The following is a 15,866-nucleotide window of genomic DNA, read 5'->3' as shown; positions in this document are numbered from 1 at the left end:
TTGAATGTATTCGATCTCAGCCTTGGATACGATCTCTAACTTGGGATTTGCAATTGGAACAAGTTCTAATATTAGTGATGAGGCTGGGCGAGAAGTTTTTCATTGTGACGGAAATACAAATGGTACACCACATGTTTTAATAGAAACGGTGGAATATAACATTTTAGCACACATATCTCATCATTTGTATAGTGACATGTAATGTATCAACCCGTGTACCAATCATACTGAAAATTCTCTCGAGACTGGGCTTGCCTTGGGGTGAGATAACTGTGGGAGAAGTTACTTTGCTGGAAAGTGCAATTAAGGAATCTATAAACAACTATGAAAAAGTGGCGCTAGCACAAGCAACAGTAGATGGAGTCACAGTGGAACGATACAAATTTTGCAGTGATGAAGGTATGTGGTTATAATGTAAAATTATCAAAGAGAGCATTGGCTTTAAACATGTATTCTAATCCTAGTAAAATACGGAAAAATATACCGTGTGGAAAATAGTTACTATATCAATTGGTGTTTTCGCTTTACAGTTACATTATTACATGGCTGTAAAGTGAAACAATATAACGGGTCTTGAAATGCTTAAATGTGATGCTTCAGATGAAGATTCGTGATTTGGATAAAGATTAATATGACCGTATTTTAATGATATGAGTTGCGCTTCAAAGATTAATTTGACTGTAATTTAATGATAAGATTTGTGTTTCGGATAAAGATTATACACAAGGCTCGTTGGTTTAATTGTATACATTGCATAATTGCAGTAGAGCTCACACAACAAAGGGTTTGAGTAATTAGAAAGCTAGGGGTAGGAGCTGTTAAAATTTTCAGAAAATTGCAACTAAGAAAACTCTGTACATGTATATCAAAAAAATTAGAGGAGAAATTCTTGTAGTGACTGAGTTCTAATTATTTCCAACTGTTTGCAGCCGGCTTCGGCGACGAAGAACTGCTACTTTTTCTCATACCTGCACAAAGTGATTGTGAATTGTTGAGAGACGTAATACTGCTGATAAGTAGAAGGCAAACTGAAGTAATAATTGGTGCAGAGAGCTCTATTTTCACGTACCTGATGGCACCTTCACAGCGCTCGTTGATCCTGATGCCGAAGGTGAAGAAGTTGTTCCTGGTTTTAGCGAGGGTCGCGGAATCCTACTAATCCTTTTAGGCCTGCAGAATATGAGTCATTAGTAGGTATCACCAATGCCGTTACATATAGGCCTTGTTGGTGTGTCTGGATAACGCATTAGATTCAATGTAAGTAATGCCCACCTTTACAAGGGAACGGATTTCGTGCTTTCGGGATAATTCATGCTGTCAGCAGAGCCATCAGTTTCTGTTCCAAAAGAAAGACCACCGTAGGATAAGTCACTTAATTTCCCCTCAGAATCTGCATCTCCAGATGCCAAGCACTCAGCATGATCTGCATGTTTATTCTGACCTATGTCATCACTTCCGGCAACCTTTGATGATTGCCGAAGAAAATCATTCTGTTGTTTAATGTCCTGCATGGACTTTTGGAGCTTATGATACTGTACAAGAACACAGTTTTCAGGATCAGAAGCTGCCTTAAGCCCTAAGCCTTCATCCCGCCACTTAACGGTGTTTGGTTTCACTTCCCACCTCTAGAAACTCTGCTTGGCTGCGAAGATTCATACCTAAATGAGCTCGTCCCACGCTTCTCACTGTGGCCATCAAGTAATTGCAATCGCTCAATCTCGCCGTCCTTCTTAGCAATCGTGTCTTTGAGGGACGCTACCTGCAGAGGCAAGAGAAATTTAGAAACAACATTTTGTTTGTAGAACATTATTTGTACATATTTTTCCCAAGCATATGTATATGTTATATATAATGAGAACCTGTTCCATTAATTCCCTTACATCCCGGCCCTCTTTGTTGCTTTTCGCAGCTCCCAACTCAACTCCGGCAACCCTCTCAGCAAACTTTAGAGTACTTAAACTTTCGGAAAATGAACTCGCATCGGGATTTAGCTGCACAAACATTAGCGTTTTCGCTTGCCCACCTGTTGGAAAACACCGTAAAAATTCTAGCATTGCTACATATCTGACAAAACTTCGCACAACAACGAAACTAACTAGCGAAGAGGTACCGAGAGAGCTTTGAAGGACTTGAGTAAGCTTGCTGTTTCTGTAAGGTACATGAGGGCTCTTTTGTGCAAGAGCAAATATGACATCTCCAAGCGAAGACAATGATTTGTTTATATGTTGTGCTTCCTTGAGCCTGTCTCCTGTTACCTCCGAACGGTCCACTCTTTCACTTCCCGCGAGATCTACAAGATGAAGGTTACCAATCAATGCGGAACCAGTCTTCAAATCCTTCCCACGTACATGAACTGTAACAACACTGTACATAGACATTCATGCGTAAATCAAACACACCAGAAAATGTATAACATGTAGATATATACGGGATGAAGTTTTACGAAGATGAAATGTACAAACCTATGAGAGCGACTACTTCTTTCGTTTAACGCAGTGGCACCAACAGCTCGGTTCTTAAACCCGATTCCCATCAATCTTATTACATCTGAGGTTGCTTCCACGGGGTGCATGCTAGCATCTGGCACAGCTAGCCCGTTGGGTTGAGAGTGAGTCATAATCCCAAGTGTGTGCAAGTCAAGGCAAACAAAAGACTGTTACCAAAATTAACTCAGACAACACAATAGGAAGCGCATTTCATAAAGACAAGGATATTTCTTCTGAGCACCATCGCTGGATAGCAAATCGTGCACTTGTTCGTTGTATATTTCAACCATTTGGACTCTAATTTCATATGTAATGGAGCTTTTTCTACGTTGAGAGATGTCGAAAAGGTCATTCAAGGCACGGTAGTTGATTCCCCAGTTCTCTTTAGTTGATCCATTAGGACCAGTCTGAGAGGAAACAACAGACATAAAACATCAACAAATCAGCATTTTTCAAATTATCGTTCTGTGCTGAAAATTAGGATATAAAGATGTTCCATACCATCGTGTATGTTTTCCCAGATCCTGTTTGACCATAAGCAAAAATACATACATTATATCCATCAAGCACAGATCGTATCAATGGTTGTGTGTCAGCGTATACTTCGCCTGCCACAGTTAAATAAATTGCTCAAAGTTCAGCATAGTAATGTATGTCACTGTACAATCATGTTCAAGAAGAATCATTTTCGATGAGAATGAACAGATGAATCGAAAAACATATATCCAACATTAAAGACACAAAATAGAGAACCTTGACTTGCATCTGAACCATAGACCTCGTTAAACTTGAACAATCGATTACCCTCCTTCCCTGGTTTGGAGCGGTCTGCAACTATCAGTTCCCCATTTTCACCAATACGTTCTACCAACGTCTTCTTTTCTTTTTCTCCAGGAAGAAATGGTCTTATTCGACAGTAAACTCTGATGTTTCCTGTGCAAGAAAGTTAAGAAGTGAACTCTAATATTTTCCGAAAGATGTAACCACAGTAACGCTAATTTATTTTGTAGCACCTTTTAAATCCTGAATTTCGTTAAATAACTTCCTGTTTTCAGCGAGAAGTGCATGATAGTTCTCAGACGTGTCTGCTAATGCTTGAAGTTTCACTCCTGGAAAACAAAGTTATAACGCATGAAACTCTTCTAGCACAAACTGCACGAAACAGACGAATGCTTCCAATAGACAACCCTACCTAAGTGATTGAAGTCCACCGCGTAACTGTGTTCTGCTGTCAAAACTTCTTGCTTAATGAACTCCGAAGATAATCTTAATTCCTGAATATTTCATAAATTGATTTGAAATGCGTACTATTCATCATATACATTAAAGCTGAAAATACAATTTGATCTAAAGATACCTTTAGTGAACCAAGTTGAAGGTCCATAGAGTTCTCGTAAACACGCAGTTTCTTGCTCCAACTTTTATATTTTGACTCTGAATTCGTTGCAAGCTGCTTCGCCTCATTCCTTGAATCTGCCAAGAGGCGTTCAAGTTCTTTTATTCTCCCTTCAAGCTCTACTTTAGAAAACTGATATTTGGACTCGGAACTTGCCTCGAGTTCTTTCACTTTATTCCTTGATTCTTCCAAAGAACGTTCAAGTTCTTTTACTCTCTCTTCAAGTTCTGCTCTATTAGACTGATGTTTTGACTCAGAATTTGCCTGGAGCTCTTTCACCTTACTCCTTGATTCTGCCAAGAGACGTTCGAGTTCTTTTATCCTCTCTTCAAGCTCCGTTCTAGCACCCTTCGCTTCCATTTCCATTTGCAAGCAACGCAGGTCATATGTCTTTTTTGCTATATCCAACTCTTGCTTCAATCCTGAAATTTCAAGGTTGCCTTGATCCCTCTCTTTCATCAATCTGATCACATTCACATCCTCATCATCGGTTTTCTTCTTTGCTTCCATTCGGGTTCTCTCACTCTGCCAATTGTAAACATTCCCACTTAATCATATTCATAAACTTATATAATGAGCAAATCCTCGTAACCGCAGTTTGCAAGTAAAATTATACGTATTCTTTGACTGCTTAAACACCTAAACACCAGCAATATGCTTTTTATTGTCTGCAAAATATACCTTTATTTGCTGAAGATGGTTCATCATAAGCTGTACCAGAAAATTCACACTTTGAAAATAAGACATCGGTACCACATTGAAAACATGTTTACGAGAAGCTGTCAACTCCTGATCTAATCTTCCGAAAAATGTTTCATACCTCACTTTCCTCACTGGTTCCGGATGCAAGTGTTTCAAGTACTCTGATTCTTGACTGGTATTTCACTTCACGAGCCTTAAAAAGGTTGTTTTGCTGCACGAAACCATAAAAAAAATTAACGCAAAGCACTTCTTAATAAGGCTATCGGTGGTAAGTACTCATAAAAGCATATTACAGTTCTTAAATGCTCCGCCTGAGTTGATATTCGCCGCTCAATCTCCTGGACAACTCTTCGCAGAAGGCAAGACACACGCTGTGCCACAAACGCAATGTGTAAGAGCGGATTTTCAAACTCTATATTTCTTGAATATTGTACGTGATGAACTTATTTTTTTAACAATCATTTGCTTTCGGATTTCCATACATGAGGTATTTCACCATTCTTTCTTTCAACACTTTCATCGAGGATTCCATTTACGACACTCAAAAGTGACTGCGTTGGAGCGTTCTGCAGCAAGAGATGCTGAAGTGCATTAAAAATACATTAAACCGAAGAGATCACAAAAGGAAAACCTGATTCAGTTTCAGGGTCCATTTATGACTGACATCTAAACTGTTCGGTTTCATCATTTCTGAAATTTTTGCAGCAGGAAGATCCGCGTAGCTTCCTTGCTTCAACTGCAACACCTCATGGAACTTATGCACAACATGATGCATTCGTGAAGGCGATGTCTCTGCAGAAGGTAAATTTGCGTCAAACCCACTGTTTGAATGACGAAAACATCATGTAAAAGTTAATCAACTAAACAAACACAAGTGTATTGTCAAAAATAAAGTTTGATATGTACAACACAATGGCCAGACCTGCCATAACAGGACTATGCAATGCGCGCTGAAATTTTGACTCAGACAGGACCTTCCGCCTCTCATCTACAGATAATTGAGAAAGCTGGAAGCGGGAAGGTTGGCTGCCAGATTTAGTCGTCGGACTAGTTATAGTAATACCATCTCCCATAACATTTGGCATAAGTTTTGCTTTAAGTGTTAAAAGACAGTTTGTGACAGTCTTCATAGACCCCTGGATAATATTTGAATGTCAGCGAACGTATAGAAATTGTTTAATTTGATAGGGGAGCTGTATGCATACAAATTACATCGACAGATACCTTCTCTAGGTCGGACATATCAAACTTCGGCAGCCCTAATGCATCCATAGCTGCCAGAAACCTTGCAACATTTTCTGAGGGTGACATCGAATTCTATGAACGTTGAAGTTACAAAACCAGACATTCGATCACCAACTTGTCGAATAACTCTTCAAGTAAAAAAGTGGCGCGGAAAGCCTATCAAGTTATCAACTAACCTTATCAACAAGACCAGGTGTAAGCCTATTCAACATCCGACATAAAACGGTACCATCGATCAAGCAAGATCGCAAGTCCTCGTATGAAGCATTTTTTGGTAAACCTAGATTAGGAACTAAACTATTTAACCACTCTACTAAGTACGCTCTCCGCTTCCCTGCAAAATAAAATTCCAAAACGGGGAAAATTTTAAGATCATTGACTCGCATTGGAGAGTATATCAGGAACAAATGGAGATGGCTAGATTTCCTCACCTTCAGTCTCACCATTACGATTTACAACTTGTTCGAAACTATTCCCTGTAGCAGGAACACTTGGGCTGCTGGCTCCTACATTTTCTTTTCTGCTGTAATTTGATGTGGAATCCATGATACTTGGAGTGGCGTCTAGCTTTGGAGCTCAACTATAAACTCATGCTAAAAAACATTAATAATCTGTTGAAAAAGAGTAACCCTGCGAGTTAGAAACGCGTTAATGATGTAAGGGTACTAACAATGAACTGCGTAAAGTGAACAAACAATCTCTCGAAGAAACAAACACGTAGGAGAAATGCTATCGTGGTCCAAACGAAAGGGGATGAAGATTAAGCTGGGGTTGCACCAGCAATCATATACACACACACAAACATACATACATATATATCTATATATATATATTCATTTCATATTTCACTTCAAATTGTAGAGGTCATGCCCCAAATTACTGCTTGCTGCATTCAAAAGAAAAGAAAAACTTATGAACATCTGGTTAGAACTTCGAAAATCGGATATTAAAAATAAAAAATAAAAAATAAAGCAAAAACGAAATGTGAGAGACAATTTGCCCGAGCTTCACACTAGCTACAAGAGAACGTATGTAAGCATATGTAAAGAGAGCGGAAAATGGAACAACCCAGAAGCATATAACTTGACTTAGAATCCCATAATCATTCAACAATTGGTTACGAAAATCAAAATGGTTATCAAACAAACCATTTTAGCTATACATATGAATCTAAAAACGAAAAGGTTACCAAGCATGCTGCATGCTTTTAGCTATTCATGCGAAACCTAAAAACAAAATGGTCATCAAACGGGCCGTAACTATTCATACACACATGAACAAATGTTGATCATCATGATCAAAATGCAGCGAAGGAAATCCAGGAAAATGTGAATTAAAGAAAAGACACAGAGTCCCACCTGAGAAAACTCAAAGAGACGACAAGCTAATGCGGCGTTGATTAAGGTTAGACCAATTTTTTTTTTTATCATTTACTTTAATTATTTTTACTTTTAATCATGTTTTGTTCAGATGTTTATTGTTTGGTGTATTTTGGTTTCCTAGTAGTTTCCGTGCACCGTTGATATTCCATGAGAGGTAAGAACCAGTGCGCGAAATTAGGAGCACAACTCTCTCAGCTCTACGTCTCTAATTCCATCAGATGGGTTTCTGCCACCTGTCCTCCACCCCTCCTCCGTCTTCTGTGCTACCTATTGGTGGTCGTCAATATCAGGTTGAAATTGGTCTTGAATTTTCAATTCCATGGCCCAAATCCATCCCTGGCCCATGAAATTAGTAGGCTTGTGAGTTAAGGATCTGTTTGGTATTGCGTTTGGAAGGGTTATAAGTAGGAGCGGGCAAACGGGTCAAGGATCTGCAGGTCGGGACGGGTATACACGGGTATGGGGCGGGTCTTATTTTTTATAGAAGAAATGGGGTGAGGCGGGGCGGGGCGGGGCGGGGTGGTGGTATTTACATGGCGAAGCCGGGTCCAAATCTTTAGAATCACGAGGCCTCAAACCAACCCGTTTCTTTCTAAAATGGAATGATCAACAATCATCGATCCAATCGCACTCGTTGGATTGAACTTGTTTCTCTAAGGGTGCGTTTGGTACGCAGACGGGACGGAACGGGACAGGACGGGACGGAATGGGACGGAACGAAGGTGTAATTTTTGAAAAAGACATGGGGTATATTTGTCTTAAAATGGTAAAACATTGTGTTTCACAGACGTGGAACAAACCCGTTCCAGGGGGTGGAGGTGGGACGCAAAAACACCCAAAATCTGTCCCGTGGAACAACCCGTTCCACCCATTTTTGGCGCACCAAACGCGAGACGGAACGCCTCGTCCCGTCCCGTCCCACGTACCAAACGCACCCTAAGTGACCTAGTCTCTCCTTCCTTTCCCAACTCCCACTCGGCTAATCTTTTCCCACTCCTCTCCTCGACGACATCACTTAACTCAGACCATCATTGATTTACCAAAACGACCTCTAGTCCACAAACCCCGTCTTCCCAACCTTCCTTAATAAGCCATTTTAGTTCCCAACTCAAAAGCCTCTTCGACTCCTTCTCCTTCTCTCCCAAGTCCCAAGTCCAAGATGTTGACAATATCTTAGATCCGCTGCCTCTCAACACCTGCAAGTTGAGAAACCATTAGATCTGATGAACTAAATACAAGAAAGTGCGAAGGAGTCAAAGATTGGGAAAAGGTGGAGACCTGTCACCGAATCGTGAAACAACGACCTTGAAGCCGATTAAAATTGCAAATAGAGAGAAGATTGAAGTTGCAGACATAGAGACAATTGATGTTGAAGACAAGGACGATGGTAAAGGCCTAGGTGATGCAATTATCGAGAAATGGTGATTGCTTCAGTTTTTCATTTGGAAGAGGGGAAGATGAGAGAATGGAGATGATGTGAAAAGGAGAAAGAAAAAAGACATTGGTAGTATGGCCAAAGTCGATAAAATAAATAAATAAAAATAAAGTAATTGGACTCTGGACCTACCCGAACCGGCCCGTTTCTAACAATTGGGGTTAGGTCTAGTTCTCAAACTCAAAATCCCTCTACCCAGCCCACGCGGCCCGTCATATTTTAAAACAGGTAGGTCCGGTTCCTCCAGATTTAGGCCCAACCCCCGGCCTGTGCCCAACCGTAGTTAAAAATAGTTTTTTGACAACTAGAATTATTTTTTACTACATTTTTTGGGGTCATATAAGTGTTTTTCGTTGAAGTACTCGATCTAGGAGTTGCTTTAGGAAGCACTTGGATGCTAGGTAAACGGCTCCGGCCATAACATTTTGTGTATCTCAAATGACGAAGAAAGATATGAATAATATTTTGAGTTGCTCTCGAACCATCACACGAATTTTAAGCCTAATAGAACAAATACTGATTGTCACACTCATTTCTTCTTTTGCACTCTTTTTTTTTCCTCTGTTTCTCTTAATTAGGCAGTTGCATGTCTTAATTAGGCAGTTGCATGTTAGACCAGTTGATTAAGGAAGTATACCTAATCACTTGCACTCAAGTTCAAATAAAAAGAGATGCTTAGCGATAAAAATAGAGTGGGCAAATCACTAACACGGAAATACACTTCGAAGTGAACATGTTTTCTTACCAATTTTTCTTCAATAGTCCAAACTACTTAGTAGCAAGAAATAGTTGGCCATAATTGAATTATTGAAACACTATTTTTTGTCAACTTGCTAATCTAATTAATAAAATGTCGGACTACTGAAGACAAACCCGTTTTCTTACTACAAAAGTATCCTAAATGGGCCTAGTGCTTTATCAACGGAGATGAGCCCAAAACCAGAGCCTGATCAATCGTAAGCCCAAATACCCAAAAGCTCAACCACCTGAAGCAGCTGCAGAGCTCCGAAAATCAAAGCCAGAACACAGAGGGAGAGAGGGAGAGAGGGAGAGAGCAATCTAGAAGTGCGAGAGGAAAATGGGGCGGAAGAAAGGAGTGGTGGACTTCGACGAGTCGCCGCCGGACGACTTTGATCCGGCGAATCCGTACAAGGACCCGGTGGCGATGCTTGAGATGAGGGAGCACTTGGTGCGGGAGAAGTGGATCGACATCGAGAAGGCCAAGATCATCAGGGAGAAGCTCCGATGGTGCTACCGCATCGAAGGCGTCAACCACCTCCAGAAGTGCCGCCACCTCGTCCACCAGTACCTCGAGTCCACTCGCGGCATCGGTTGGGGGAAGGACCACCGTCCTTACGAGTTCCATGGTCCGCCACCGTACCCTATCCTTTCCCGTCGTTTGTCATTTTTCTCAATTAATTGACATTTTGTTTTTGTTCTTGGGAATTTCAGGTCCGAAGCCGGAGCCGGTGGAGTCCGAGTGATCGTTTTCAGGTACCGTTTCTTGTGTTTTGAGCTACCAATTTGATAGTCTGATTGCAATTTTTGATTGTTTGGATTTGAAAGTTCAGTTTTTTGGGTGAAATCTTGTTCAAGTTTGGGGCTTTTCGATTCCATTTGCTCGTTTTCGCTGTGAATTAAGACTCGGGTTATCGGTTTTTGATTCTGGTGAGGCATATGATTTAGGGCTTTAGGTTGGAGTTTTATCCAGACAGAAAACACTAGGAAACAACTCAATTTCTGAAATGTGAAACCTAATAGGTGTAGGTGTAGCTATGGTCTTTAGTTTCTTAGTTTGAGGCTTGAGTCGAATCGTGACTGTCAGCTGGAACAAATGCTTATCAGTTTGAGTTTTTGAAAATTGATAGAATGCTCAATCCAATTCTGATGTATATTTGCTACTTGGCGAGGGTTACTTCGATTTAGTTAATAAACATGTATATACCAAAGACATGAATCTACAAACTTAGGGGGATTTACCCCTGCAACTTCCTTTATTGCGTTGTGGGGCTTTTTTCCATTATGATTTTTCGCATATAATGTCTTTTATCCATTTTGCACGGCTTTCTGTGTCGTGTTGGATTTGCTAGCTTCTAAGTTTTTGGACAGTTCATTGAAAGGTCTGAGCAAGTTGAGTCATCTTTAACTTGGTAGATCTACAGTAACTTTCGGAAACAGAATTATGGTAAACAAATTGGTAATGGTTCAACTTGAGAAAGCATAGAGCATGAGAATATTGTGTATAAATGCATTCTGGTATTCGGTCCTGTTGGTATGATCTTGAAGTCTTTCAATCTACTCAGTCTACTCATTTGATTTTGAGTTTGGAGTTGGGTGATGGAGCTAAGAAGGTTGCTTGCGCGGTCTTGCTGAAACCTTCATTTTGTTTTGAACATTTAAGTCGAATCTGTTGAATGACATGAATACTGAGCTTTGCTAGCATCACTCTTCATGCAGATTTAACATGGATTGTGAAATTTGTTGCTTGACATGGAATCCAAAATTTCCGTGTCGTGATATGTTCAATGTTGCATGTAAGTGAAGAGGTCTGCAGTTATAATTGGTGTACTTATTATGTTTTCTTCGCACAGGTGGGTAAGTTTGGGCTGCAGTGAAATGCAGAAAAATGGAGGGAAGTTGGGGATCACCTATATCACGATTTCATTGCATTGTTGATATTCTGTTATCATCTCCGGACTTTGTGAAACCATTCTTATCTTATCTTTGTCGTTACAGATTTCCGGCCAGATTTCAGGCTTCGACTTTTCACTAGATTGTCTTGCTTGTTAGCTTCCAAAAAATTGACGGTAATTTGAACTAGGCCTCTGCCTAGATAAAAGAATAAGTTTCTTTGTCATTGGTCATGTATGAATGATGTATCATAAATCTTTTGCATTGTTCAAGTGCTAAGGAAAAACAGTTGCTAATTCTCCAAAGCATTACAATTTGTGTTTTTATTGCGGTCCTCTCGGTAATTGTTGCTCCTCTAACTCGAACGCTGTAACTCGACACTTACCAAGTACTTCTAGCCATGGGCAACAGTTATGGCGGGTGGGTAACCGCGTTTATTTACCCATAACCATTTAAACTTTTACCCGTATAATCGTTTACCCATTGGGTATTTACATAAACAGGTATACCCATACCCATAACTATTTATAAACGGTTAACCATACCAATAACCGTATATCTATTTATTCATAACAGCATATCCATTTAACCATAACCGCATACCTGTTTACCCTTTTTTTTTTTTACCCGTCTACCTATTTTTTAAAAACTTGAAAATTAAAAAGAAATTTGTCATAATTTTCTTTTTCTAACAATTAAATACCGTTATAACTATATTTAACATGTATTTTTGTATAACACCAATATTATTTATGAATATATGTGATGTCTCCCAATTATTTGACAATCAATCTATTACAAGAATCATGCATGGTTGTAGGTTAATTAATATTCTTGTATACATATACATATACATGTACATATATATGTAAGTACGGATCAGTTTGCTAATAAGCTAATTTGATAAATATTTAGATTTTTTATTTAGAAACATATGTTCATCGATCCAAGCCATTTAATCGATTTCTAATTTTTGGGTCAAATATTTATTGAAAACTCGAGGCCAATTAAATAAATAAATATATATATATACACACACACGCATCAGCTGACAATAACATATTTCTAAAATCTCAAGGTAATCATTATTTTGAATTAGCCAAAACTTCAAAAGACTCCAAAACAAAACTGTCGAACGCTCTAATGCTTTAGCACATTCAATCACATATGTTAAACATTGACCTGTTCTATCAACTATATTTTTCTTTCAAGTGAAGCATATATATATTATATGGCCCTTTATAACCAAATATGTCTCGGGATACTAAACTTAGCTAGAAACTTTTTATTTTTATTTTTTAGTTTTACATATATTAGAATAAACGGTTAAATAGGTACCCATTTATAACCGCGGGAAATACCCATAACCGTCCATTTAAATTTCACAGGTAAACAGTTATACCCATAACTGTCAAATTTAAATGGACGGATAACAGCAACCAATAGGTATTTGCCCATCCTAAGTACTTCAGAGTGTTGGTAGTTTAACATGCTCCGGTGATCAGAAGAAGAAAATCAGAAAACCAGAAAAGTGTTCAATCTCGTCCGGAGCACACGTTCTTGTTTTCCTGGATTTCGCATCACCGTTCGGATTTCTGTTGTAGTAAAACCACATCATCCACGCTAGCTTCAAGTCTCCAACTTGATTTTCTTCTTTCCTGTCAAGCAGATTCATCAAACCTTAATGAAAATTATGATAGTATAAGTGACATCCGATGATTAATTATTAGCGACGAGAATATGACAGTGATGAGAATGGTTATAGTCTTAAGAGCAGACAACAGAAAGAAAAGAAAATCGTGCACTTGACTCGGTTTACGCGACGTGATGAAACCGGTGGTGGCCAGAGCTCCCTTCAGTCCAATGGGCGGGCTAAGCGCGCGGAAGGAGTTGCTCCCACACCATGCACCAGGCCGAACCCTTAATATTCAGTATATCATCTCCCATGTAACAGCTAATTGAATAGAGTTGCACAGCTGCGCAGGCAGCAGGCTAGTAGGGTTGGAAAATAATATTAAGGGAGTAGCCAAATGCATGAGATGACAGCTCTAGCCACTCCTCAGCCCTCTGAATTGGACCGAAGGTAGCTCCCCTCTCCATCGTTCCCTCATATTCACATATCGATATCAGCTCCTCAAGATCGCTTGTAATGCAAGTAATCTAGCTCTTCCCCTCGCTCTCCTCTCTCTCTCTCTCTCTCTCTCTCTCTCTCTCTCTCTCTCTCTCTCTCTCTCTCTCTCTCTCCCCTTCCTTCCCCTTCCTTCCCCTTCTTGCTTCCTTATATAGTACACAGAGAACTTTTTAACTCCCAGAAGATGATCACAGTATGTTTAACTAGCTAGTTCATGATTATGATTAATGGGATTATTCTCAATTATGATATATTATATAGGGTGGTGCTGTTCACGTTCCCATTTTTACTTCCCACACACCTCTTATTAATTTATGTCATTTGACTTTTTCAATTCATACGATCTGACGGTCGAAAATTAATAGGAGGTGAGGAAAGTAAAATAGGGTATGTGAATATCGTATCCCATTATATAACATATGAAAGAGTGATAGGTTTGTCCTCATTGCTTTGTTGTTAACATTCCAAACGAGTCATTTTACATTGATCATCATTTGTTATGAAAACGTAATTTAGGAATTGTATTTTGAAGATTGCATGGTGGCTTTCTTGTCACCTTAACCTTCTTCGGGCACGGCACGTTACATTTCTTTGTTAATGATGCGTTGATCATCATTTGATTAGTCATGTTAATTTTGATTAAATAAAAAAATAAACATAAACAGCGCTATCAAAACCTTTTTCAAGAATCAATCATGCATGCATACGTACGTACACATATGGAATCTTTGGAACTGGAAGAGATTGAACCGTATGGCAATATTCCCATCATGAGATCACAAAGTTTCACTCAAAAACAAACATACCAAGGAAAGGAGCAATGATCTTTTTTTGTCTGCAGTTAAAAGCAAGACAACCAATGAACCCTGTTTATACCATATTTAGGGCCTCGTATTTAGATCTCGTACAAATACTCAGGGAACTTAAATGTAATTATGGGATAAAGGAAGGGGCAAATATGTAATAAGTGAGGAGTCCTTATTCTATAAAAGGACCCCTCACCCTCACAATTGGGAGGAGGTTCATTCTCACCCTCAGATCTCATCCTCAGAGGCCAATTCCTAAGTTTCTCCTCACCCCTCTCAAAGCTCCTCACATCCCCCAAGCTCTCTCTCCCTCTTCAACAGAGAAATATAATACAATCAGTGTGGACGTAGCCCAAACCTTGGGGTGAACCACGATAACTCTTGTGTTATTTACATTTCTGCAGATTCACGGTCGGATTTACGTTGTTCCAAGACATCCGGTTTTGTGCATCAACATTTGGCGCCGTCTGTGGGAATCGATACAAAAAACTATGTCGGTTCTCTTTCATTTTTTCATCTCACCACCACCGTGAGACCTCATCACTGTCCACCATGAATCTGCAAAATCTGCAAAACCCCAACCAAAACTCTCTCGATCTCTTTCTCGCTTCTGATCTCTTTCACATCTTCAAACAAAACACCATCACTCCTTTATCTCTGGAAAACACATAGAAACTAAACAAAAAACCCATTTCAAATCTCCAAACTCCATAACCGACTTACTACTCCCATACGTCCATCATACATTTACGCAACTACCCTCATCTGGAAAGACTGGCTGGAGCTCAAGGCAATGGTCTCCCGCCTATTGTACTTGAGTTGCTGGGCCTGCTGGCGGTGAATCTGGTAGGCGTTAGCGAGCACCTCCAACGGCAGTGCACGTAGTATGGAAGTTTAGGCAGTAAGAGTGATGATCATGGCGTTGTCGGTGATCTTGTGGGCGATGTACTCGAAACCCTCGGACATGCGTGATCACTCCGTGGTTCTGAGGCACGATGAACAGTACACCTTCGACGATGACACGGAGGACCAGATCGAGTGCACGGGGAGGCACGGCAAGTCGTGCAGCGGAGTGATGCTCTGTTGCTGCTCCTGCACGCTAGTAAGCTCCGCCTATGGAGCTCCCCCGTCTCTGCGCATGCAATCAAGAGGAAGAAGTACAGGGTGATAGGGAAGGTGAAGGAACACCACAAAAAGAAGGCCAAGGACGCCAAGAAGCTCAGCTTTAAAAACAAGAAGGTTGAGAAAGGACCCGGGTATTCTTAATGACTGGCCCATCAAGGAGCAGGAGCTTAAGGCTCTCGAAGCCTCCAACCCGACCCGGTTTCAAATTAAGAGCACCGAGCCTCATCGTCCCATCGCCGCCGTACATCTCCACCGACGAATCTCGTGCCAGACCTCCTCCGTCATTGCTTCGCCTTCGTCCGTCGGCAGCGTAACAGAAAAATCAGAACTGAAGGATTTCTTGCACATAAGTGATTTTGACAAAGCCACCATTTTGAAGATGTTAGATCGAGCTGCAGAGGTCAAGGCACATCTCAAATCAGGAGACAGGTCATTTCAACCATTTAAGGGGAAGACAATGGCTATGATCTTTGCAAAGCCTTCCATGAGAACACGTGTTTCATTCGAGACTGGGTTTTTCTTGTTAG

The 15,866-nt window shown here is 40.2% G+C and overlaps 2 protein-coding genes across 10 annotated transcripts; one reads left to right on the top strand and one right to left on the bottom strand.

Annotated features, from left to right (window-relative positions):
* Window positions 1–732: 732 nt before the first annotated feature.
* Window positions 733–7,863, bottom strand: LOC126625691 (kinesin-like protein KIN-14P). Of its 7 annotated transcripts, XM_050294742.1 has the most exons (23): window positions 7,188–7,863; window positions 6,500–6,715; window positions 6,261–6,409; window positions 6,006–6,163; window positions 5,809–5,901; window positions 5,507–5,720; window positions 5,249–5,376; window positions 5,067–5,165; window positions 4,878–4,955; window positions 4,703–4,795; window positions 4,564–4,593; window positions 3,844–4,407; window positions 3,679–3,760; window positions 3,500–3,595; window positions 3,240–3,419; window positions 2,988–3,094; window positions 2,715–2,893; window positions 2,463–2,627; window positions 2,111–2,364; window positions 1,860–2,023; window positions 1,273–1,759; window positions 1,070–1,170; window positions 733–968 (listed from the first exon to the last, which is right to left on the bottom strand). In XM_050294742.1, exons 3-21 carry the CDS (start codon window positions 6,373–6,375, stop codon window positions 1,613–1,615), a joined length of 2,946 nt encoding a protein of 981 aa, XP_050150699.1. In that variant the 5' UTR covers window positions 6,376–6,409; window positions 6,500–6,715; window positions 7,188–7,863; the 3' UTR covers window positions 733–968; window positions 1,070–1,170; window positions 1,273–1,612. The 7 variants fall into 7 exon arrangements, with proteins under 7 accessions (XP_050150699.1, XP_050150702.1, XP_050150701.1 ...); XM_050294745.1 differs by having other exon boundaries at window positions 1,881–2,023; window positions 6,261–6,715; XM_050294744.1 differs by having other exon boundaries at window positions 5,067–5,150; window positions 6,261–6,715.
* Window positions 7,864–9,583: 1,720 nt separating this feature from the next.
* On the top strand, window positions 9,584–11,573 carry LOC126625696 (NADH dehydrogenase [ubiquinone] 1 beta subcomplex subunit 10-B-like). 3 transcript variants are annotated; one of them, XR_007624446.1, is made up of 4 exons: window positions 9,632–10,013; window positions 10,099–10,140; window positions 11,104–11,180; window positions 11,383–11,573. XR_007624446.1 is itself a non-coding variant. In XM_050294751.1 (3 exons), exons 1-2 carry the CDS (start codon window positions 9,725–9,727, stop codon window positions 10,128–10,130), a joined length of 321 nt encoding a protein of 106 aa, XP_050150708.1. In that variant the 5' UTR covers window positions 9,584–9,724; the 3' UTR covers window positions 10,131–10,140; window positions 11,238–11,573. The 3 variants fall into 3 exon arrangements, 2 of the variants coding, with proteins under 2 accessions (XP_050150708.1, XP_050150710.1); XM_050294751.1 differs by lacking the exon at window positions 11,104–11,180 and having other exon boundaries at window positions 9,584–10,013; window positions 11,238–11,573; XM_050294753.1 differs by lacking the exon at window positions 11,104–11,180 and having other exon boundaries at window positions 9,633–10,013.
* The last annotated feature ends 4,293 nt before the right edge of the window (window positions 11,574–15,866 follow it).

Source organism: Malus sylvestris, chromosome 6, assembly GCF_916048215.2.
Source record: "Malus sylvestris chromosome 6, drMalSylv7.2, whole genome shotgun sequence".
NCBI classification, from domain to species: Eukaryota; Viridiplantae; Streptophyta; class Magnoliopsida; order Rosales; family Rosaceae; genus Malus; species Malus sylvestris.
The sequence above is the reverse complement of the archived record's forward strand: the minus strand, read 5'-3'. Positions and strand labels throughout refer to the sequence as shown.

Bases quoted from the DNA above. Each gene is read 5' to 3' on its own strand.
- LOC126625691 (XM_050294742.1), bottom strand. From the start codon at position 6,375: ATGGATTCCACATCAAATTACAGCAGAAAAGAAAATGTAGGAGCCAGC. The intron at 3,761-3,843 runs GTATCTTTAGAT...TGAAATATTCAG, and splicing joins TTCAACTTGGTTCACTAAAG to GAATTAAGATTATCTTCGGA. The intron at 3,420-3,499 runs GTGCTACAAAAT...TTTCTTGCACAG, and splicing joins CGAAATTCAGGATTTAAAAG to GAAACATCAGAGTTTACTGT.
- LOC126625696 (XM_050294751.1), top strand. From the start codon at position 9,725: ATGGGGCGGAAGAAAGGAGTGGTGGACTTCGACGAGTCGCCGCCGGAC. The intron at 10,014-10,098 runs GTCCGCCACCGT...TGGGAATTTCAG, and splicing joins CCGTCCTTACGAGTTCCATG to GTCCGAAGCCGGAGCCGGTG.